The following is a 25,789-nucleotide window of genomic DNA, read 5'->3' on the forward strand; positions in this document are numbered from 1 at the left end:
GTTAGAGAAAGACAAATATCATATGACTTCACTCATATGAGGACTTTAAGACACAGAACAGATGAACATAAGGGAAGGGAAGCAAAAATAATAAAAAAAAAAAAAAAACAGGGAAGGGGACAAAACATAGGAGACTCTTAAATATAGAGACCAAACAGAGGGTTACTGGAGGGGTTGTGGGGGGGGGGGGGATGGGCTAAATGGGTAAGGGGCATTAAGGAATCTACTCCTGAAATCAGTGTTGCACTATATGCTAACTAATTTGGATGTAAATTAGAAAAATAAAATAAAATAAAAAGATTTTAAGAACTTGGAAATATAAAAAAAAAGAAGTCACCTACAGGAGTCACTATCAGGGACATTCAAGGTTGCAAGATCACACATAACAATTATACAAAGAACAGATCACTATTATTACCACTATTATTAGCCTCATAAGTTCTGGTCTCTACAAAATTCAGGAAATTTGGAGCCCTCTCTTGAGAGAAAGAGAGAGAGAGAGAGGTCAGGGAGTCAGTCTCAGACCTAGCCCTGGTTCCTGCTGGTGCCGTCTCTGTAATTTTCCTAGAGCCATTCCAGGTTTTCCCATTGACCCGGAAGTCTGGGAAGGAGGGGTGGTTTGCAGAGGAGGAGTGAAATCCACACCAGGTTTTTCTATCAGTCCATCTGCCTGGCTGCAGGTCTGACCACCCCCTCAGTCTGTCCCCTCCAACCTCACTGTGTTTTTATCCTCTGCTTCAATAACCACCTCCTTTTTTTCCTAGCAATAAGCAGCCTCACTACTGGGGTTTTGCCTCTGTAGTCAATCTATCTCTCTTTTAAATGGCACGCTTGCTTTTGAGCTTCTGGGACTGGCAGAGTCCCTGCTACCCTCCACTTCCCTCCCAAACCTCAGAGCACACCCCATGCAGTCTAGATTTTTAAACTGAGGCCACCTCACCCACTCCTGGGTTTGCAGACACCTGAGGCCCCAGTGCCTAGTCTTCAGCCCTTCCTAAGACCCGGCACAACCCCTAAGAAGCAATATTTCCCACCCCTAAGGTGGCCCTGCTTGAAATGACCACTTCTAAAAATTAGAGACAAAGTGTGCCTTTGTGGTCAGAATAGTCATGCAAGAGGACAAGGATCCACATGTCACTGGGGCCAGTCACAAGTACAAATATGGTTCCCAGGACACCTAGGAGCAGTGGAGGCAGGACCTCCTCCCCGCCCCTCAACTCATAACAGCACATGTGTCTAAGCTGGGCACGGCTGGCCTGGCCACTGCAGTGGGAGATTGGCGGTGCTGTGCTCTCCCTAAGGGACGTGCAGGAGGCCAATGACAGCACAGTTTCTTGCCTGGAGAAATGGCCCCTAGACTCCAGCCTGTCCTTCCTCTGAGCTAACTCAGACCAGAGTCTGAGTTATTGAGTTTATTGTTTACTGGGGCTGAACCAGGGCCCCAGTAAACAATAAAGGCAGAGGACATGAACCTTCAGGTCAACCCGGTTGGTTCCTCCTTAATTAAAGTGTTGCCTTTCTTACCTCTAGGGACTTAAGAGCACAAGCAGCATTGTGTCAATCCTTGTAACCCCCTAAGTGCTGAGGAAGTAAAACACCAGACCTGCCATTCATCGGACTGGGGTAACAGACACAGGCAAAGACAGCTACAAAGTTCACAGCAAACATTACTTCTCCCAGGGACACACTGCAGCTGAAAAGTACCACAGGACCGCCTTCTAAGAATGACTACCGCTTTCTTGCTCTCAGAAGACTTGTCTTCTAAAATCAGAGTATCAGTAACGTCGCTATTTGAAATTATTTCCATAAGAACGAAATATCCCAGTCTTGCCTGAAGGAACTAAGACACTCCGAAGCAGAGAAGCAAACTTGACATAGAACCCAGGTGCAGAGGTTCAGATAAAGGTGTCTGGACACAAGAATCTACATTTACCTTAACTTAGTGGTTTCTGAGGAAATAGGACCTTGTGCCCATTTCACAGTCCAGACCTGGTGATGAGCCTTTTACACTCACCCTGCATTGCCTAAAGTGCATTGAAACACTACTTCATTTGAATTTCACCCAGATTCCATTCTTCCCCAAAACTCTACAATAACTCTACTTTTCCCTATTTGGAGAAGGTCCAGAGTAACTCTACTGTGTGGTTTTTCTCATTGCAATGAACCAATAAACCTGACTTTGTCAGACTACAGGTTTATCCCTGGTGGTCCTAGCCTGACCGGGCCGTGACAGTAGCAAGTACAGGAACTTACGGACAATGGGAGACACTTCTGAAGAACCACTGAGCAGTCACTGTGGACTGTAAAACAGACGAAGATATTGTGTAATTATCCAGAGGTAGGCAGTTTTCATTATACTGAGTGGCAGCATATTATCTCTTAAGCATTATCCAACTGTTTTCTCAAGACAATTATGTGAGAAAATGATGACTTTGTTTTTAAAGTGCACAGTTCAGTGGTTTTTAGTATAGTTACAGAATTGTATAATTATAATTCTTTTGCAAGCGTAAGAAAGTGTAAGTCCAAAATACTTTCATCACCCCCAAAGAAACCTACTTGTTAGCAATTGGTCTCCACTCCCTCCCTCCCCACATTGTCTGGCAATCACTAATCTGCTTTCTGCCTCCGTGGAAACAGTGGCCTATAGTGGACATTGTAGTATGTGGTCTTTTGTGATTGGCATCTTTCACTTAGCATATTGTTTTCAAGGTTCATCCACCTTACAGAACAGTCCTTCATTTCTTTTTTTTTTTTTCTTTTTCTCTTTTCTTTCTCTCTTTTTTTTCTTGCTAAGTAATATTCCATTGTATGGATGTGCCACATTTTATTATCCAACAGTTGATGGAAATTTAGGTTGTTTCTACCTTTTGGCTATTATGCATAATGCCACTATGAACATCCAGGTGTACATTTTCGTGTGAACATAGATTTTCAATTCTCTTGGGTATATACTTAGGAGTGGAATCGCTGGGTCACACCAAGATGATAACTCCATATTTAACTTTTGGAGGAATTGCCAAACTGTTTGAGAGGTCTTACAATGGAAGTTGGATCCACTTTTTTTGTTTTTGTTTTTTTTCCTGCAGTGAACTCTTGCTACTATGTCATATAAACCAGTGATTATCTGCTTGGTCCTTAACACTATTTTAATTTGGACAGATTTATTCTAGTTAAGCCTTAAGTGTCAACACGTGTTTTGGTTAAATAATTTCTTTCATCACAAAAAAGTGACTAACAATTTTACATTCCCACTAGCAATATATGGGGTTTTCAATTTCTTCACATATTCATCAACACTTGTGATTATCTATCTTTTTGATCATAGGCATCCTAGTGGACGGAAAGTGATATTATGTTTTGGGTTTTTTTAAGTCATCTCTACATCCAATGTGGAATTTGAACTCACAATCCTGAAATCAAGAATTGCATGATCTTCCAAATGAGCCAGATAACCCGTGACATTGTTTTTGATTTGCATTTTCCTAATGCCTAATGATGTTAAACACCTTTTAATGTGCTAATTGGCCACTTATATATCTTCTTTGGAAAAATGTCTATTTACGTATTTTACTCAGTTTTTACTTGGGCTGTCTTTTTATTATTGGCTAAGTGATAGATACATAGATGATAGACAGATAGATAGATAGATAGATAATATATTTTGCAAATACTTTCTCCCATTATATGGGTTGTCTTTTCACTTTCTGGATAGAATCCATTAAAACACAAAAGCTTTAAATTTTGATGAACTCCAATTTATCTATGTTTTCTTTTGTTGCCCATGGGTTTGATTTCATCTCTGAGAATCCATTGCCAAAGTCATGATGATTTACCTGTACATTTTCTTCTAAAAGTTTTATGGTTTTAGGGGCGCCTGGGTGGCGCAGTCGGTTAAGCGTCCGACTTCAGCCAGGTCACGATCTCGCGGTCCGTGAGTTCGGGCCCCGCGTCAGGCTCTGGGCTGATGGCTCGGAGCCTGGAGCCTGTTTCCGATTCTGTGTCTCCCTCTCTCTCTGCCCCTCCCCCGTTCATGCTCTGTCTCTCTCTGTCCCAAAAATAAATAAAAAACGTTGGGAAAAAAAATTTTAAAAAAATAAAAAAATAGAAAAAAAAATAAAAGTTTTATGGTTTTAGCTCTAATATTTAAGTCATTGACCCATTCGGAATTAATTTTTATATAGGGTGTGAAGTAAGGATCCAACTTCTTCTTTTTTTTTTTTTTTTTTTTTTTGCATTTTTTTGCATCCGTCCCAGCACTGTTTGTTGAAAACATTATTCTTTCTTCATTGAACTGTCTTAACATCCTTGTCAAAACTCAATTGAATTAAATGTATGAGTTTATTTCCAGACTCCCAATTTTATTCCACTGATCTATATAATTCTCTTGCTAATACTGCACTTTCTTTTTTGCTGTAACTTTCTAGTAAATTTTGAAATCAGGGTATGGGAGTCCTCCAACTTTATTCTCCTTTTTCAAGATTGTGTTGGTATTCTGGATCCCTTTCATTTCATATGAATTTTAGGATCATCCTGCCAATTGCTCCAAAAAGCACTATCCAGGCTTTTGACAGAAATTGAATTGAATCTGTAGATCAGCTTGGGAAATGTTGTCATCTTAACAACAAATCTTCCAATTCATGAATATGGCATGCCTTTCCATTTATAACATCTTTAAAAATATCTATCAATGATGTTTTATAGTTTTCAGGGTACCTATCATGCCCTACTTCTGTTAAATTTATTCCTAAGTGTTTTTATTATTTTTGATGCTCTTTAAATGGAACTATTTTGTTATTTTTCACTTTTTGGGTTGTCCATCGCTAATGCATAGGAATACAGTAGATTTTTGTATATTGCCGTATCCCACCACTTCACTGAACTTGTTTATTAGCTCTAATTTTGGGATGTTTGGATTCCTTAGGATTTTCTCTATATAAGAGCATGTCATGTGCAAATATAGTTTTGCTTCTTCTTCTCCAATCCAGATGTCTTTTACTCCTTTTCTTGTTTAATTTCCCTGACTGGAATCCGCACTATAATATTGAATAGCAGTGATAAGAGTAGTTATCTTTGTCTTGTTCCTGATCCTAGAGATGAAAACTTCCAGTCATTCACTAAGTGTGATTTTAGCTGTAGGATTTTCATTGATACCCCAGTCTAGTGGTTCAAATGTTAATCTTATCCAGAAACACACTGAACAGACACATTCAGAATAATAACCAAATGTCCCGGCACTTCATGGTCTAGTCAAGTTGATACATACAATTAACCAGCACACCGGTTGTCGCTGTAACAAAACAATACAAATGTATAAATAAAAAGGAATAAACTAATCATCTCCTTTCATTCTTTCCCCTCACTCACCTTTTCCACAATATTCCCCTCTCCATCCCCAAAGAAACTTTATATCTACATATCTATATCTATATCTATATCTAATCTATATCTATATCTATATCTATCTTTCCACACCTTTCTCTATGCTTTAACAAACACTCATCACACACACACACACACACACGTTAACATTCTTTCCCTCCCAAAAGGAATAATACTAAATTCAGAAGTTTGCATTTTGAAAATACTCATAATAACAAGGACAATAAAAAGTTTCTGGAAATACCTTTCTGGAAAAAGAAGTTCTGCATACCTCATTCTTCCTATTACATACTTAGTAAATAAGATTCTATAACTGAGTCACGGGACATCCAACAGATACACTTCTAAAAATTTAAAATTAATGAAAAGATTTTCATATGGTTTTACAGACTCTCCTTTCCTTGAACACACATAGATCCATGCCACATATCCTTTCAATAGGATAAAGTAGATTTGGAATTTATCTTTGCATACTAACATCATTAGCTAATTACAGAAAAGAAATAAGACATTTAATTTCTATGAAGTTCATTTTTTGCCATAATTATTAATAATATAAGGCGGGATCTAAAAATAATCTACCTGAATCAAAAGAATCCTGCTCTAAAAGAAAACACACAATTAAAAATGATAAGACTGTATAGTTAATAGTCCCGTAGATGTCTAGAACTGATTAGGCATAGAAAAAAAAAATACTAGTGCCTTGAAAACAATCCCCTATACCTAAATTTCACTTTCTCTCTACGAGCATTTTACTTGGCAAAATCCTACCCATTGCAAGATGCTCAATTCAGCTGTCACATTCTGTGGGATGCTTTCCTTCACTGACCCGCCCACCACTAAATTAGTCATTTCCACATTTGTGCTTTCATGGCACTCTACTGACTCTGACATTATCCCAGTTAATCCTACTGTGAGTGTTGGTTGGGTTTGAGTTTGTCTTTTCTCCCAACCGTCAGCAAAATGTGGGAAGGTTCCATGTGGTCCCTGCTCCTTTGAGCACACATGAATACACACACATACACAAATGCAGACTTACACACACAGAAAGCAAGACAGGGAACTTATTTGTCAATTCTATTTTCTATTTTCTATCCCCTATTCTTTCCATTGTCTTTCCCTTAATTTATATATATCTGGCATCCCCTAAGTGTATTTGTTCTTTAGAACTTGAGCAGAATGTTTGATATGTCTTTTGGCTTCCTCGTTTAATACAGAAAATGTTTAAGGTTTTAAATTTGCTTCTTGGTAAAGTTTTCGCAGAAAAATAAAACACTTTTTTTGTAAGACATTCTGACTGGTATTACTGTCAAACAATTCCATAATATCATTGTTCATTTCTTCTTTGACCAAAGAGGTTTTTAGACAACACTTTTATTTATTTGCTTTTTGAGGTCAGGCTTTTGAGATGATTATTCATTTGTGATTTTACTGTATTTGGGTCAGAGAATGTGGTCTGTACTACTTCTATACCTAGAACTCAATGTTTTATCTGTAGCCTATTTTGAGAGCCATTTAGAAATAGGGGACAAGCTAAAAAAAAGTTTGCAAATTTGACCCAGCAGTTCCACACCTAAAATTTGTTCTATGAATGTGACTGAAACAATTCACAAAAATGAATGTACATGGGTATTTATCACACTGCTGTTTATTGTGATAAAATTGGAAATTTTCTAAATATCACACAATAGGAGACTGATTACCTAAAATATGGATGTATTCCTGTTAAGGAACACACATGCAGTCATCAATAATGATGATGTAGTTGAGTATTTGCTAAGAAGGAAAAGAGTTTACAAATTCTTTAAAAAGTACCAGTTATACAACAATATAAGCATAACCTTTTAAAAATATTTATACATTTCTTTTTAAGTTGTATTAGCATTTTATTTATTTTTATTCTCTCTCTGATTTTAGTTTAATTATTTTATTTTTAAAGTAAGCTTCACGCCCAGCGCACAGCCCAATGTGGGGCTTGAACTCACGATCCTGAGATCAAGACCTGGGCTAAGATCAAGAATTGGACTCTTAATCGATTGAGCCACCCATGTGCCCCAATTTTTTTTCAGCTTTATTGAGCTATAATTGACAAATAGAATTGTAATATATTTAAAGTGTCCAACATGACAATTTAATGTACATATACATTGTGCAAAGATTCTCACAATCAAGTTCATTAACACATCTGTCACCTCACATATTTGTCTTTTTGTGGGGACTGAGACCACTTAAGTGGGGGCCGTCTTAGTAAATTCCAAGTATATAATGCAGAATTATCAGTTATAGTTATCATGTTATACATTGGATCCTCAGATCCATTCATTTTATAATTGAAAGTTTGTACTCTTTTGCCAGGCTCTTCCCATCCCCCCCATCCCCAGGCAGCCACTATTCTACTCTGGTTCTATGAATTCAGCTTTTTTTTTTTTTTTTTTTTTTTTTTTTTTTGTTTTTTTTTTATTTTATCTGTTGGGATTGATATCATGCAGTACTTGTTTTTCTCTGTCTGGATTATTTCATTTAGCACAATTCCCTCAAGGCTGATCCATGTCTGGTACATATTTATACTAAAAAATTATTCATTCTTTATCTGAAATAAATTATAACTACATAAATTACCTACCTGTTTCTTTAATTATATTTCCTTGGTGATTTGGCCCTGCCTAATGTTTTCTTGTTTTGCAGAATTTGCTTACAAAAGTCCTTGCATGAAAGAAAGAAAGAAAGAAAGAAAGAAAGAAAGAAAGAAAGAGGCCTTGCATTTGCAATCTGTTTCATTTACATTGCAACAGTTTCTATAGTGGTCACACCCAACTTGTTTTGTTCTTTTGTCCAATGAACATTTATTAAAAAGAAAACATGCTCAACAATTACATTGTGAGCTAGTATCCTGATTTGTACTGCCTGTCACTAACTGGCTCAATTTCAGAAGCTTGAGGCTATCAGACAGTTGAGGACTCAGTGCAAGATGGGACTGACAGGTGGCAGTCATTCAAAAAGAAAAGTCACTTCCTTTCAGTGACATTCTCTTTTCCCAGAACAGGCTAGGTTCAGGCTTGGCCACAGAAGGAAGTCCTTGTAGGCTTAGCTGACAAGAAAATCTCGTTTCCAAATTCTCCAATCTGCTGTGAGACTGAACACTGATGATACCTGTAATTCCGTGGGTCTGAAGGGGATAGGAATTTCCAGGACGAGGTTTGCTTTCCTGTATGACTGGATTGCTGTCAAGGCTTCTTGCCTTAGAAGGTGGTCCCTTTTCAAATGTGGATGCTTAGCTTGTATATAAAGGCTGTAGTAAAATTCCTAGGAATGAAGAGTCTTATTTCCAAAATAGGCCAACCAGAGGTTGGACCTCCATTACTATCAGTAGCTGGTAGCTGCACAGGAAGCCCCCAAGGGGTCCCATGAATAACGGAAGCATTTCTTCTCTTATTTTTCTCTTTTACAGCTTTATTGAGGCATAACTGGTACACAAAAATTGCATGTATTTAATGTATATGTTTTGATGAATTTGGATATATACACACACTCTTGTGATACCGTCCCCACAATCAAGGTAGCAAACATATCTATACAGCCTTCAAAAGTTTCCAAGCCCATCCATCTTTGGTCAGCTTCTCCAAGATGGGACACAACAGAATGCACGCAGTATGTGTAGTGCTGTGCCATCAGTATATTGGCATGTTCAGCCCCAAGCAGCAGATCTCATTGTTCTGGCACCGTTCGGCTCACTGATAAGGTTCTCCTGGGGAGCTTATTACAGTACTCTTGCTGGGGTAAGTCAAATGACGTTAGGCAGGGTCCTATAAGGAAACAGACTTTTCAAAATGAAATAACTGAACAGAACTCAATGAGATTACTTGCGGAGATATGAGGAGGATGGAGGAATAAATATAGGGTGGTGAGGTGCCCAGAGATTAGTAAATGGAAGAGAGCTGTTTCCAACCCTGAAGGAGCGATGGGAGGGACCAGGGGTACTGGACAGTATGAAGAGTTGAGAGAGGGCACCACAAGGAGTGTTCTTCACAGAGAAACACAGCTACTGCTAAAACCCCAGCTGGTGGACATTAAATAGCCCTACCTTCTCTTTTCTCCCCTCTTCCCCAGTCTCCTACCAATGCCTCCCAATGGCTGAACCCAACCAGAAGCCAGATGACAAGGGAGCCCAGGTGAAGAAGTTCATAGAGATCAGCCTCCAGGAACATAGAACAGAGCTTAGGTCAGAGGCTGATTTTTCCCTTCTTCCTGGGGAATATCCTCCCGCCACCAAAAAAAATTAAAAATTTAAAAAATTAAAAAAAATAAAATAATAAAAAAAAAAGCACTAGCCCATCTAAGCCTGCCCACCAAGTGCATACTGGTTCAGCCTCTCTTATAATGTCTGTCAGGCACTACAGGAACAACAGTGGATAAACTGACCTGGTTAAGCCTCAAAAGGTCACAGTAAGACTCAAATTCTAGTGGCTACTAGTGGCTTCCCCAGCCCCACAAGCTATTAAATTGGTGGATGGTATTATTTGGCACCCTGGCCCATACTGTGTGAGAATACTGCATTTTCTTCGCCCCTGATAGGAGACATTGTTTCAATGATGCACTCTGGGCAAGCTTTGGGATTACAAACCATTCTTGGTCGCACCTTCAGTGTTCACTAGTTTAGAGTCCAGTGTTGGGGGCACTTCAAATGTATCCAGTCTGCAGGGTTCAGTCACCATGCATCCAGAAGGTTCCTATCAAGTACACAGGCTGCAGGAAAACAAGAAGCATGTACCAGACAAAACAAAAGACATTTATTGAGCAAATTCAGGAACATTTAAAGTCTCACCTAAGGGAGGAGGAAGGGTGACCAGTCCCAGAACAAATTTATATGACTTCTGGAATTGTGCCTTTAAATCTCTTACAACCATTCCGGACTTCTCATTAGCCATCGGTTTGTGTTTTTGCTCCAGAGGAGCAGAAAAATCCATTCCAGATTTTTGCATCAACGCATCAGGCAGGTTGCCTTTCCGAGCTGCAGTGGCGGCCTCTCATTTCCACACATATCTGTAATTTTATCCTTCTCCCTGCTTTCAGCCGTAAAGCATAAGCATATTCCTGAATTTTTTCTGGGCTCTGCAGAGGCAGGCCTCCTTTTGACCAATCACCAGCTGTCTTTTGGCCCAAGGTTTTTCTTTCAGGTGACGCACTTGTTTGGGGCAGTAGGGGTCTGGCAGTTCCAACCCGATCCTCCCGCCTCATCATCCCCTATAATCCCAGATGCCCAGGCTGCCTCACCACAACTAAGAGCGCTGACCCCAGAGGTGGCGGGGTCCACTCCCAGGCCTTCCCTGCTACCTGACAAGACCCCCTGAGAATCACCTGAGAATGTTTCCTGCCCCAGGAGGCCATTCCCAAAAACACTTAGCAAGGGACAAAGTGGAGTGTGACCTTCATGCAGCCGTCTTTCAAGGGCTCAGGACACACACACCCCCAATGCCAGGCAGCATAAATGCAAAATGTTGGGGGGAGGGGTACAAGCAGAGAGGGAGGAGAAAGCACAGGATCCCTCTCCCTGTCTCAGCTCTCAGCTTTCATTATCCCACTGAGAGGTACATGAGACTAGACACATCCCAGAAAGTGTTCGATAGAGAGCTAATAGAGACCCTAAACTATGGTGTTTTATATATGGGGGGCAGAGTACGGGTAAGGCTCCGTTTACCAGGAGCCTCTAGAACTCAGTATCTGGTGACTGCGGTCCTGCCTCTCAGCAAACTCACATCTGCTGAGGCAGCTAGTTGCTAAACCGTGATAATAAGGGACTATGTGGATTGTCCCCCAAACAGGAGGGGGTGTATCTCTCACCTTCTGAAGAGTACTGGCATCAAAGCTGGAACAGCACTGTGCTCATCTTAATTCCTTACAGGCCAGAGCCCAGACCCTTGCCCGTGATAAGATATGAATGAACATCTGAGGGACTTACTGGAATAGCGGATGGGAACCTGGAAGCTGATGATACTACAACGTAATTATCTGCAGGTAAGGCGTTGTGCTCTAAAAACCATACACCATAGGCCAAAGTGACACTGGGGTTCTCAAGAGAACACGTAAGCGTATTTATTTCTCAAGCATTATCACTCCCTGAGAGAGCAGAGAAACCTTTTTTAAAAACTTCCACATATGAACTCTTTTTTCAGAACCTTGTGCTTTCTGTGATTTACCACAGGAATATTAATGGCAAGCAAATACTATTTTAGTGAAATCCTTCTGTGCCCTTTAAAGAATAGCATCCAAAACAATTAGCAGACTTGGAAGAACTGTTTCTCCCACCCAGGCACACAGGCTCTGGAGCCCTTGCCTTCAGTCTTAGTCCACGGGACCCAAATAGTCAAGTCCTGCCTCCCTATCCCTACCCCTTCTCCAGCCATTATTGTAGGTATTTGGGAGGGAGGTGGTAACAGAAAGCCACAGCCCAGGAACAGGCTCTCCTGGCCTCGCGCATCTCCACTGCTCCCCCAACCTCCTCTACTGACTTCATACCATGCCGGGGAGGAAAGTGGGGCCCGGGTTGAAACCACCTCCCCAGAAGGCATAGGCTGTTGGACAAGAGGGCCGGCAACCTGATGGCGGTCTCCAAGATGCGACAGTGGCACAGCTCTGCAGCCTGAGATAGAGGGTCTAGGGGAGATAGCAGGAGTTCTGAACCCCACCACCTGGGAGAAGCTGGTCCTCCACCTGAGCGCCCCTTCTGACCTTCTGGGAGAAGAATAATCATTTAAAAAAGACATGAAAACATGTATTTAGCTGTACATTTTTTCCTTGCCTTTCGCTCCAACAGCACTGTGGGAATCCAGTTTTTACTTAAAATTTTGCTGTTTTGTTCATTATAGAGTTTTGCATTCATTTTGGGTTTTTTTTTTTAATACTGCATTAAAATATGACTTATTTTGATTATTGAGGTTTTGGGGGTTTTTTTGGCACTCCCTTAAATTTTGTCTCCCAGGTGAGTACCTGTCTCATCTCACCTTCATCCCGACCATGGTAGTAAGGTAACATCATACTTCTGGTCTTCTCATTTGGTCATAACTGGAGCAAGTCCAAAGGAAAGGAAAGGAAAATACAATAGGGTAGCAGAAGCAAATGCATTGCACTGAAAACTCCCCGCCCCAGCTTTTGGACTTAAAACAAGTTAAATTGCTTATCCGAGGGAGAAATAGAGACAAGCATGAATTAGAATCCAATCAAAATAAGCATGTACCTGTATCTACACGTAGGTATGGTTCCATGGCAAATAGCAATGATTGCTGTCTTCATCTGCTCAACCTAAATTTAAACTTTCTGCTTGTTGAATGTCATGCTAGGCCCTGGAGTCACAAGGATGAAAAAGACTGAGAGCTTACAGTCTGGTAAGAGAGACAAATAGGGAACAGCCGGCCTGAATCCAACTCTCGAAATGCCCTAAATGTGTGCATAAATAGTTTGAAAGTACAGAGAGGTGAGCAGTTTCCTTTGTTTTAGTTTTTGTGTTTTCTTCCTAAGTGAGGGTCTCATTTTTATCAGTGGGATTTTAACGTATGGAGGTGAGTGTCAACATGGCAAGGCCAATGCCATTGAAAGATTTTTACTACATCTCACTGGAGAAGGGGGCATACCACATCATGTAGGGCCACAGTGGAAGCATCTGGTTTACTCGGGATGCAGAAGCAGGAGCAAGGGGAAAGGTTAGGCCAGGGACTTTATTGGGGTTTCCAGGAAAGGCAGGGCAAGGAAGAGTAAGCAGCTTAGGACCGGCTAGTCTGAACAATACATGGTGGGCCTGGGCTCTAGTTGCCTGGTACCTGGCCCTCGGATGATTTAGGGCAGGGGAAATATTGGCTTGGTGTGTGAGAGTTAGGTAAAAGAGGGGTTGGTTTGCATATGAGAGGTGTGCTCCCAACCAAGTTATTTGCTCCCTGTAAGAACTAGCTAGCCCTAGGAGGACAGTCTGTCCTCTGACAGCAAGATTTTTAGGATCAAAACATCATAACATACAGAAAATTCAAAAACATGATTAATACACTGTGGATGGGGGAGAGGAGTTATAAATATTAGAAAAATCACAAATATAAAACATTAATGGTATGGTGAATTGAGGAAATGGAGTGGTTTGGGTTGGATGGTGGACTTATTTCTACTTTTCCATATAGCTAGGAGGAAACCTTCTCCAGGATATGGAAGAGTTTGGAAAACTTAGTAATGGATGTATGCATAGGCTTCGGAAATTAACATTTACTGACTATCTAGTCAGGCACTTAACACAAACAAAACTTCATTTCCATCCATAAACCACTTTAGGGGAGGGATAGATTTTAGAGATGAGTCCAGAAGCTCACAGAATTTAGGCATGGTTAGCTAGTCCACCAGCTCAATTCTAGTAAAGTAAATGACAGATTCGTGATCCCCAGGTCTCACTGGACTCCTCGAAGTCCCTTACACCATACTGCCTTTGGAAAAGCAAGGGAAAAGGAGGATTCAGGTAAGTGTATATTCACTTCTCCCACCAGCACTTTTGTACCACCTTGGCGAAGCTAACAATGGGCAACCGCCATGCCTCAGTTACGCCCACTAGCGGTTTTGGCTCATCCCTTCACACCCAGGATACTTAACATTGCTGAGATTAAACCTTGGGGGGGGGGGGGGGGAATCCATTTAGCACACACTTTGCATTGCCCTAATAGGCTGAATAACCTTGACGACCAAATTAAGTGAAAGCGTCTGACCTTTAGATCCAGTACCTGTGCACCTTTAACTTGGGGAGGTGGTTAAAATAATTCCTTCAAAAATCATTTCCCCAATTCGGGAGGAGCCTGGCACCTCTGGCTAATTTCTCAACTCTGCGCCTACTGAATGGACAAGGCTCAGAGCCGCCCTGTTGTGTGCTAGGGACACGCGGGGCGAGGGAGGCTGACCGGAAAAACAAGGTTTCTAGGTTGGAAGACTAAGAGGAGCGAAGGATTTGGGGGTCAAGGGCGGAGAGGACTTAGGGTGAGATTTGGGGCCTGTCTCCGAGGATACCGGGTGTAAAATTTCACATACGGGGGCGGGAGGGCTAGAGAGAGCCAGGCAGACAAAAGTCTTTGGGAACAAAGGCTGAAAGGGGTCCGGGGTGGGCAAGTTTAGGGACTGGAGTGGGAGGAGAGAGTGCGGGAGATGTCACGGGGAATAGGAGACAGCCTGCAGAGCTCGCGCACGGTAGCGGAGCCGGGATCCGCGAAGCAAAGGGTCCTACTGCACTGGCCTGGGGCCCACGGGGCGGGGGTGGAGCCTTGCCGGGAGCCGCCCCTTCGATCCGCCCTGTGGGCGGGGCCGTCCTGGCGGTTACATAACAAACCTGTACCAGCGGCTGGGGAGCGGCTCGGGCGGTGGCGGCGGGGGGCGGGGTCTGGGCGGGACCGGGGCGGGGCCAGGCCTGCACCGGGCCAGGCAAGATGGCGGCGATGGAGACCCAGTCGGCACCGCTGACCCTAGAATCGCTGCCGACCGATCCCCTGCTCCTCATCTTATCCTTCTTGGACTACCGGGACCTAATCAAGTAATGGGACGACGCGCATGGCAGGGGTGGGGTCACGGGACGGGGGAAGGCAGTGAGGCAGGAGGGACGGAGGCCCGGCCAGCCGACCGGACCTGGACTCCCGCGTCAGCCAGAAGGTGACGCCAGGGCAGCCCTGATCCTGCAGAGCCACCCCAGGGCCTGGGCGAGACGGGGGCGGAAAGGGCTCCGCCTTTAGATCTTCCTCCCGTCCAGGGCCCAGGCCTGAGGAGCGACGAGAGTCCTCTCTCCCAGGCCTCGGCGAGGCCCAGTTGTAAGATCGGGGAGGTATTTCTCCCGGCTGCTGCCCCGCCAACCCCAGTGCCCAGTACCCGCCTCCCGCCCCGCTGGTTTCGGCCCGATCTGGCCCAGCCCTGGATGCTTTGGAAAAGCCCCTGTCCAGGCCAAGTGCTCTTTTCTGCTTGGACCAGGGCCTGCGGACTGGGACGCAGTAGTGGGCAGGTGGGGCGCCGGAAAGAAGGAGCCAGGCGACCCTCTGACCCGCCCCCAGGTGCGACTTCCGTGGTACCATAATATCTAGCAGGGCTCACTTTCGGACATCTATGCTTGATAATTGTTTTGCTGCCAGCTTTCCTCCTCACGGTTGCATGTTGGATTTTGTGTTTTGGTAGTGACTTCCGATGGTGCGATACAGGTGACCGTCTTCTTCCCTGTACGCTTTGGGTTTCCCACATTACCAGCATCCGTTCCAAAAATAAACACCGGTTGCTGGTAAGGGTGGTTAAGTGCCCAGTTCCTTCTGCGCTCGGGACTGTCTGGGATGGTGGAAGAAATGGCGTTGTTTACACCCTTGACAGCTGGTGGCATGGCTCTGGCTTTCTTGTGCCACCATATGTATTTGCAGAGGAGGCAAAATCGCCCTCTTAAGGATGGGTAGGCAAGATTCGTTTTGTTTTGTTTTGATTTGTTTTTTGTATTACCAACTGGATTATAACCATTTGATTATTGTGCCCTGTGTTAACAGAAATTCTTTTAGAAATACAGCATTCTTGGATTTATTAATAATTGTTGGCTTGCCTAGCTATGTGGCGAGAGAGGGATAACTCCAGTTTCTGGCTGCTATCTATATTAGTGCCTGTAACTTTGTTTTTCAAGAAAATAAATTTTCTCTACCCAGGCTGGTACTTAAAGCAAAGAAATAACATTTGTCTTTTCTTTGGAAAAGGCTGTTCCAGGAGCAAACTGTTTTCATCTGCAATATTTTGTTGCTATATACCCTCTTAGAAATCTAAGACACACACACACACATTGCTGCCAGAGTGATTTTTCTAAGACAGATCTGGCTGTCATTCTCCTTAACCTATGATACTTCTTGTTTATTTACAGACTATAACCTAAACTTCTGGGAGCATTTGTGGTCCTTATCAATTTGGCACAGACCACTCTAGCCAAATCAGACCTCTGCCAGCATACTGCACACTTGTGTTTTTTTGTTCAGTGGCTTAAGCTCTTGACCCTGCCTGGAAGCCTTGCTTGCCTTTTCTCAACCTGGCAAGATGGAATTTCTTTAAGACCCTCTCTCCTGATTCCTCTACCTTCTTCTTTCTTTTGCAGAGTTTATTTGTCATACCAGATAGATTGTGTGCTTTTTTTTTTTAATTTAAATTTTATTTTTTTTAGAAAGAGGGAACGAGTGGGGGGAGGGACAGAGGGGAAGAAAGAAAGAATCTCAAGCAGGCTCCATGCTCAGCATAGATCTAGCCTGTCGTGGGGCTCGATCCCACAACCCTGGGATCATGAGCATGACCCGAGCCGAAATCAAGAGTTGGACCCTCAACCCACTGAGCCCCCCAGGCACCCCTAGATCTGTGCACTTCTTAAAAGTAAAGACTGTCTTGGGGTGCCTGGGGAGCTCAGTCAGTTAAGCATCTGATTCTTGATTTCCACGCAGGTCATGATCTCACAGCCGTGAGTTCCAGTGGAGTTTGAGCCCAGGGTCAGGCTCTATGCTGACAGCTCCAAGCCCGCTTGGGATCCTCTCTGCCCCTCCCTCATGTTCTCTCTCTCTCTCTCTCTCTCTCTCTCTCTCACTGTCTCTCCTCAAAATAAATAAATAAACATTTTTAAAAATTCTCAAAAGGTAAAGACTGTTTGTTTATCTTAGTATTCTTCATTTATTCAGTAGATTCTTTTTCAGTGCCTGCTGTGTGCCAGCCAGTTAAATGTTGGGGATATAACAGTGAACAAGACAGAGAGGCCTCTCTTACGAAGTTTTACAGTTGTGTGGGCAAGATGGGAAAACAAAGTGCATAATTACAAGAGATGCTATTTGCTATGAAGGAAATAAACCAGTTCCTCTGTAAAGGAATGGGAGGGAGGGATGATCAGTTCACATTGCAAGGAGTTGTCGTATATGAAGGATGGCATAGAGCAGTCCTGGCAGAGGGAACAGTGTGTTCAGAAGCTGATTGGACAATAACATAGCCTGTTGGAGGTGCTAGAATGGTGTTGTGGGAGTTAGGGAGTGACTCACAGGCAGAATGGCTTGAGAAGAGACTGGTGAGATCATGCAGGACCCTGTGAGCCAAGATGAGGGGATCAGATTTTATTTTAAATGCTTTAGAGAAGAACCTTTTTGTTCTATTCAGGCCCTCAATGGATTAGATGATGCCCACCCACATTGTCCACCATTTCAAATGCTAATCCTTTCCAGAAACATCTATACACACACATACACACACACACAGAAATGTTTAACCAGCTATCTGGTTATCTATCCCTTGGTGCAGGCAAGTTGACACATAAAGTTAACTGTCACAAACATCACATTTTATTTACAAAAAAGTTTCCAGTGTACTACAACTTCTTTCCTGCACTATACAGCCCACTTTGCCAAGTGTCTTGCCTATTGCTGAGCTCCAAAGTTTTAGATACATATTTACTGAACTGGATGGTGTTGGATTGGGGTAGTCTGTTGGAATCATTGTGTAATATTAACTGCACAATGTGGATCTCTTCCCAATGATTTATTGTGTACTATTCATTCTTAACCCTCACTGTGTCTCAGAATTATATGTGACACTTTTTTTTAAGTTTATTTATTTTGAGAGAGAGAGAGAGAACAAGCAGGGGAGGGGCAGAGAGATAGGGAGAGCGAGAATCCCAAGCAGGCTCCTATGCGGGCTTGGTCTCACGTACTGTGAGATGATGAGCTCAGCCTAGATCAAGAGTCTGATGTTCAATGGACTAAGCCACCCAGGGGCCCCAACATGTGACACTTTTTAAACATACACATGCTTGAGATACAGATCTTACCCCAAGCCAACAGAGTCAGAATGTCTAGAACAGTATTTCTCATCCTTCACGTACATCAAAATCACCTTTGGTGCTTATTCCAGAGATTCTTTTATGTTGTTTACCTCTTGGGACAGTAGAGAGAGAAGGATCAAGAAAAGAAGGAATGAACTCCAAATTCACAAAACTGGAGGGATTCCTATGTTTGCAAATATTAGTTTGGGCACCTCCTGAGCTTGGAAGAAAAGGATCAGGATGATGTTTGTGTAAAATCTGAAAATTGAACAAAGGCTATTATATTATTTACCATCAGTTGGTTTCTCACATGCCCCAGTCATGGCTTTGACAAGCCCCATGTAATTTAAGATTCCCTTAATTGATTACCTATTGCGCAGCTGAGATCTTTGAATATCGGCTTTTCTACAACCTGTGATTCATCTTCTGAAAGGACCGAAATCCATTTTCCTAATCCTAGGTTCATTCTTTTTGCAAATTAATTAAGTAGGGTAGGCTTTATAGGACTGGAGCACTATTGTATTAGAAGTCTCTATATAATAAGAAAATTATTTATCTCTAATATTCCATGTTTTTGAGCAGCCGATACTAACTTGGATCACTATGGATACTGAATCAGAACTATAATGATTCTGACATATTTTAGAGATGGGCTTTCCAATAGTTGCTATAATTAAAATTGGTTTTGGCTGCAGTATTTCTTTCCTTTAAGAAAAAATTGGAACAAAAAAAGACAAAAGGCTTATGTATTTAATATCAAATGTCTTGCAGATCTTAACATTTCTTTTTTGTTTACATCTGAGTAACATTTCTTCCTGTATGTAGAAGTACTGTCCCAATAATAAGTGCATGAAAACTCTTTGATTTGAAATTAACAACTCCAAAAGTTTATGTGTTTTATAGACTTTCATACGAAAACTATAGTTGTAGAGGTTTGGGGGGTTTATTCGTGAACTCAAATAGTTAAGATTTCACCACTCACAAGGTAATTATAGTAGCTAACATGCTGAACAGGTTTTAGAAAATACTGTTTTGCAATTATAAGGGTGGAAAGTGGGAAATAAGAAACGTAAAAGGAATAAAATCAAACAACATTGAGTATTTTTATCTTTATTTCTAAACTGTTTTCTTATTTTCTTTCATACTAACCTTGAATCTGGTTACTGCCAGTTGTTGCTATGTCAGTCGAAGGCTTAGCCAGCTATCAAGTCATGATCCGCTGTGGAGAAGACATTGCAAAAAATACTGGCTGATATCTGAGTGAGTATTCAGGAAATATGTATTTCTGAAATCCGTCCCTTGGCTTCTGTAACACTAGTCTGTCTGCATCCTCCTCTCTAACCCTTCTCTCTTTATCTCCTTTGATTGTTCTCCTTGTGCCTCCCAGTAAATGCTGGTGTTCTCTAAGCTTCTATCCTTGGGCCACTGTTCTTCTCCCTCTACGAATTCTGCACGCATGTTGCCGTTTGTAGTGGCTGCCTGTGTGCTCCTAACTCCCAAACCTGAATGTCCATCCCTGACATCCCCACAGAGATCACAACCGCCTGCTGGACCTTTTCCATTGGATGACCCACCAGGGTTTTCTGAGTTCAGTAAATGTTAATAAACTTGACAGAATGAAAGTGTAGTTGACAGTAGGTGGCGTTGGGAAAGACAAAAGAAAAGGTAGGGTTGTCAATATCTTTTTCTTAGATCGAGGGAATCAAGTCCTGGCAAGTTGGCAAAGCAAGAAGTAAAGGTCTAAGTATATTATTTAAAGCTGCAAGTTACTCAGTAGAACTAAAAATAATAGGCTATCAAACCCTGGGAGGAGGAAGAATGGGGAAGAGGAAATTTTAAGTATTGTCTGAACTGATCTTTTTCTTTGGGGTATCAGTAGATAGATATAAAATCGATAGATCAAGACTAGAGGCATAAATGTTTAGACTTATAACTTCCAGAAATAACTAAAGTTTCCTTTGAAGGGTTGGACTTAGAATAGGAGACTAGTTTTTCATAAGTTTGTTGGTACTGTATGGTTTTGATAATATGTATGTACATTATTTTCCTTCCAACCCCTGTCTCTCCCCACCCCCCAAACAACACCTGAATTGTTGTTTTCACCATCCCTAAACCCGATTCTCCTGCATTCCTCATCTTCATGGTGGTACCATCTACCTGGGCCTTCCAAGCCAGAAACAGGCATCGTCCTAGATCTCCTCTCTTTCTGTCTCTACATTCATTCAATTACCAAGCCCTTTCTGATTTTAGCCTCTCTATATTTCTTGAATCTTTTTTCTCATTTCATCTAGCTACCCGTTTTAGGTCAGTTCATCATCTCTTACCAGAACTCCTCACAACCCTCCTGACTCATCTCTTGGGCCTCTAGTTTACACACCTCCCAAACCACAACCACAATTCTCTCTTTCAGCTCCCCTGTTAAAACCCTTCAGTAGCTCTCTGTTCCCTACAGGATAAGGTCCAACCTCGTTAGCATGATACCGGAAGGCCCTTTGTGGCTGCCTTATCCTGTGCCACTTCTGACTCTTAAGTTTACGCTTCATTCTTTCCCCCTGATTAGAATATACATTATTTGAGGGCAGAAAATAAGCCTCATTTTTTTTTTTTTAATTTTTTTTCAACGTTTTTTATTTATTTTTGGGACAGAGAGAGACAGAGCATGAACGGGGGAGGGGCAGAGAGAGAGGGAGACACAGAATCAGAAACAGGCTCCAGGCTCCGAGCCATCAGCCCAGAGCCTGACGCGGGGCTCGAACTCACTGCGAGATGTGACCTGGCTGAAGTCGGACGCTTAACCGACTGCGCCACCCAGGCGCCCCAAGCCTCATTTTTTAATGTCCTCCATGGCTGAGTAGACACTCAATAAATGTATGTGGAATTGTACCAAATGAGAGATTGAATCATGTGATTACTTTGAATGCTACTGGGTAACCCAGTGTAGATAAATTGTATTAGTATCATTATATCATTAAATTCTAAATGTTTTCTAAAGTAAAACAACTACATATATGCTTTAAAACTTTATAATTGTGATGTTTTAAGGAGTAAGTTGAAATTCATACCTTATATACTATTCACATTGTGTTTCATTAAGGACATAGGGGAAAACTTAGGGGAAAGAATAAGTAGAAATAAGACAATAAGTGACTCATAATCCCACCCTGCCAGCAATAACTCCTGTAGAATTTTTGATGTATGTATCACTTTTGCTATCTAGTCTTCATTTGTAGCTAAAATAAATGAAAAGGAAGGGAGAGGTAAGCACAAATTCCCAATAAAGTATGTTGGTAAGTGTTTAATTTCATTTCAAAAAATTTTTAATCTCATTTTTTAAAATCTGTTTAGGGAAGAGAAAACACAGAAGAATCAGTGTTGGAAATCTCTCTTCATAGATACTTACTCTGATGTAGGAAGATACATTGACCATTATGCTGCTATTAAAAAGGCCTGGGATGATCTCAAGAAATATTTGGAGCCCAGATGTCCTCGGATGGTTTTGTCTCTGAAAGGTACTGGGAATACAGGGTCTCCCTTCTTCATCTAGTAACTGTAGTATAAATAGGTTAAATAACTTTGGTTTTCTTATCATCTATGCTACTCTGTAATTCACCAACATTATCTGTAATTCACCATTCACATTTGGCCAAGAAAATAGGAAGCCTATATTACTAAAAGGACTCTTGCTTTACTGCTTGTCCCATTTTTGAGTGCCTTGGGACCCATGTGATTATTTATTAGAAGGGAAAGCTGAACTCCTTGTATCCTTATATTTTATAATAAACTCACTAATAGGAAGAGTGCTTGAGGATAACTATTGTGATTTCTTTCAAAGGATTTGTTTTTTAATTGAAAAACTGCCTGCTGTATCAACCCTCTTTCTTATTTTTAGTGCAAGTAAATTGTTGTTTGATAGTCTAATGATCTAGAAAGATCAAGTATTAAAGACCTGGGTCTTTAAGAGTGTGAGAGGAGCATACTAAAATAAGGAAACCTTTCATCCCTATTTTGACATTTACAGAACAGTTAAAACTAAGATTTGAACTGAGGTCTATTTGACCCCAGAATTTGTGCTCTTTCTATTATTGTCCAACTCTGGGAAGAGATATTAACAAGCTCTTTCCCATTCATTTGATTTGCTAATCTATGCCCAGGAAAGTATATAAATAGGTTGCAGATATATTGCTACTTAGTCCCCAAGTTTTTTCAGATTTCTCCACTAAAAGGAATATAAAACATGTTTTGGCTTTGCTGAGCTGAGCTGTAATTGGAATCAGTTCTTCTCACATGTATTCCTTTTGAACTAAGGTCTCTTTAGAAACAGCCTTCCTTTTACATTCCGTATTTTCACTGTAACTTCCCATGCAAACATGAATTTCGTACAAACCATGATTGTATGACCAGGTACTTCAAACTGAGTTGCTAGGAGCTAGAGGAAAGATTGATTTGGCAGGGAGAGTAGAGCTTTGAAGGAAAGTATCCTTGAGTAATATCTTCAGTAGCTTTTTGGTCTTGGAAGAAAAGAACAATATGACCAATATCTACTTGGTATGTGGGGTTAAATAATTCCAAGAGGAAGGTCATTCCGAAAATAGGTATTTCAGAATATAAGTAAAATAGGTAAGGGTTTGTAATAGCTATTATTTTGTATTAAACACAAATCAAGGCACTAAGCTAATTGTTTTATATTATTCCATATTATCCAAATCTTATGAGATAGATAATTATTATATAGGTGAACTACCTAAGATATAAAAAGCCAAGTGAGTTGTTTGCTGTCACAAAACAAAAGGCCGCAGAGCCAGGATTTGAATATATAGAGCTGACCCCAGAGCTATGGTCTCAATAACTGATGGGAGAGAGGACCTATCCTATTTTGTCCAGAGTGTCTTAGGACTCTTAGAGAGCAAGTCCAATACTAGCATGTTCAGAACATGAGAATATAAGCATGGTTCTCCTTTTAGTCACAGAGCTACCAAGAAATGAAGAAACTAAAGATACAGAGCAGCTTCTTTTTTTGTTTTTCTTTTTTTTTTCCTCCTTTTTTTGGGGGGTTGGGAGGACTCCCATTTGGCATTCCCAGGTTCGCTGCTCACTGTTCTGTACCTAATGGTTAGAGGTGAGGTTGTCAGAGACTTCCTTGATGGCCCCTGTTTCACTCCCAGGTGACAGTTGTCTGGGGTTTTGCCCTGAGGAATGGGGTAAAAGTTGTTTGATATCTGGAATGCTGGGGATTCTAGGGGTGCCAGGCCTATGAGTTGTAGGGCTGAATCGGGAACTAGCTACTCACCTCAGCAGCGACAGTCCCTGACTCAATCTCAAGGTTATGGAGATGGCAGATAGAAAGGAAACTTGGAAAGCAAATAGGCATCGGGCTTGGGGAAAGTTTTACAGAGTACCTTGAAATTATGGTATATTAATATATCTTGTACCAATCTATCTAATGGTATATAACATGTGTCTTCAGATTCCATATTTACCTTACATGTGGGCTTAGAACTTCAGATTTGAAAGGGGCCTTTGAGACCATTTAGACCAGAGGTTGGCAAACTTTTTCTTTAAATGACCAGATAGTAAATATTTTAGTCTTTGAGAGCTAGATGGTCTCTGTCACAACTATTCAACTCTACTGTTATTGTGGGGAAGCAGCCATAGATAATACATAGACAAAGGGGCGAGGCAGTGTTCCAAGAAAACTTCATTTACAGAAACAGGCTGCAGGCTGGGATTTGGGCTGCAGGTTGTAATTTGTCAGTCCCCGATTTATACCAGTTCCCTTGTTTTACAGGTGCAGGGACAGGCTCAGAGAGTTTAGGTGATTTACACAAGGTCCCATAACTAGTAAGTGACAGAGGTAGAATTTCAGTGGAGGTTTCTTGGCTTCCAGTAACCTTTTCCCTGCTTTTTCACACAAGTAGTCTAAGGAGCAACGGAAGTACATGAACATTTATTGAGTGCCAGGAAAGCACTATATTAAACACAGGAAGCTTATTTAATCCTCACTATAATTCTCTCAGGCAGGTAGTATTATTCCCCATTTGGCAGATGAAATGGATTAAAGAGGTGAAATTACTTGCCAGAGATCACACAGCTCGTGGGTGGCAGAGCTGAGATTTGAGCCTGGTCTGGTTGTGGCCCAAATTCTACCATAGGAAGATGTCCCTCTCAACCTTGATTTTACTATATTGTAAACATGTATTTCCTTATTTTTCTCTCTTGTTGTCATTGTTTTACTTTTTTCCGTCCCGCTATCTCTTCTTCAAGAAATTCTTATTTTCTTAAGGTTATATGTTAAATGTCCAACATGTAGCACTAACTATACCAATATTAGTTTCCCTCCTCTCAATTTCTGGTTCAGGCAACTATTCATGTTTTCTTTTGTACTAAACTTTTTTTTTTTTTTTAAATAAACTTTTTATTTTGGAATAATTGTAGATTGCAGTAAGTTGCAAAGCTAGTACAGAGAGTTCTTGTACACACTTCACCCAGTTTCAGTTTCCCCTAGTGTATCCCCCTACGGGACATTTGTCAAAACTAAAGTCTTCATTGGTATGTAACTATTAACTAAACTCCAGGTTTCATTCGGATTTCACCACAGTTTCCATTAATATGGAATTTGATTCTGGAATTCAATCCAGAATACCACATTGCCTCTAATTGTCATGTCTCCTTAGTGTCTTCTGGTCTGTGGCAATTTCTCTGTCTTTCCTTGTCTTTCATGATCTTGATAGTCTGAAGGAGTATTGGTCAGGTATTTTGTAGAATGTTTCTCAAAACAGCTTTGTCTGAAGAATTACTTATGATTAGATTGGGGTAATGGGTGTTTAGAAAGATTATCATCCACACGCCATCACTGGTAATGTTAACTAACATACAGAAATGCGTGTGGATCATAAGTGTACAACTTGATAAATTATCACAACATAAACATCACCATTGTAACACCCTCCATGTCAAGAAGTAGAATGATTTTCTGTACCTAGAGCCCCGCCCCCACCCCATCTTTCTCAGAGGTAATTGCTATCCTGATTGCTAGCACCACTGAATAGTTTTCTCTTTTTGAACTTTATATAAATTGCATGATTAAGTCTATATTTTATGTGAATTATTTCTATTTTGTCTGTGAGATTCAACTGTATTGTGTGTAACAGTAGCTTGTTCATTTTTGTTGCACTATAGTCTGCCATTACATGGGTAGGCTCTAATTTATAGATTCATTCTACTGTCGATGGATATTGGGTTATTTCTAGTTTGGGGCTATTATAAATAATGTTACAGATAATTTTTGGTGTACATATGAGCATATTTCTATCAAGTAAATATCGAGGATTGGGTTTCCTGGCTTGTGGAGTATGCTTATGTTAAACTTCAGAAGATACTATTAATTTTCCAAAGTGGTTCTAAAACTTTACAGTCCTACCAGCACTTTAACATTGTCATTCTTTTTTTTTTTTTTTTTTTGCCTTTCTAGTGGGTATGTAGTGGTGATTTTAATTTACATTTCCCTAAATATATTGAATAATGACACTTTTATTTCTAGCTTTCCAGTCTTCACGTCATTCATTTCTTTTTCCTGTTTTACTGCACTGGCTAAGGCCTTCG

General features: G+C 41.1%; 1 protein-coding gene and 1 long non-coding RNA gene across 2 annotated transcripts in view; one reads left to right on the plus strand and one right to left on the minus strand.

The window, feature by feature from the left end:
- Positions 1 to 8,871: 8,871 nt before the first annotated feature.
- LOC125916497 (uncharacterized) lies at positions 8,872 to 12,840 on the minus strand. Its single transcript, XR_007455941.1, has 4 exons — positions 12,611 to 12,840; positions 12,378 to 12,438; positions 10,016 to 10,122; positions 8,872 to 9,182 (listed from the first exon to the last, which is right to left on the minus strand). It is a non-coding gene; the product is annotated as an uncharacterized LOC125916497 (long non-coding RNA).
- A 1,951-nt stretch (positions 12,841 to 14,791) lies between these two features.
- The window catches only part of FBXO3 (F-box protein 3), a 32,383-nt gene continuing 21,385 nt past the window's right edge, over positions 14,792 to 25,789 (plus strand). Inside the window, exons 1-3 of the mRNA XM_049648476.1 lie at positions 14,792 to 14,923; positions 19,361 to 19,450; positions 21,536 to 21,699. Of these exons, the coding sequence (XP_049504433.1) occupies positions 14,820 to 14,923; positions 19,361 to 19,450; positions 21,536 to 21,699 (358 nt within the window). The 5' untranslated portion in view covers positions 14,792 to 14,819. The remainder of the gene's footprint in view (positions 14,924 to 19,360; positions 19,451 to 21,535; positions 21,700 to 25,789) is intronic.

The sequence above is a fragment of the Panthera uncia genome, chromosome D1, assembly GCF_023721935.1.
Source record: "Panthera uncia isolate 11264 chromosome D1, Puncia_PCG_1.0, whole genome shotgun sequence".
Lineage (NCBI taxonomy): Eukaryota > Metazoa > Chordata > Mammalia > Carnivora > Felidae > Panthera > Panthera uncia.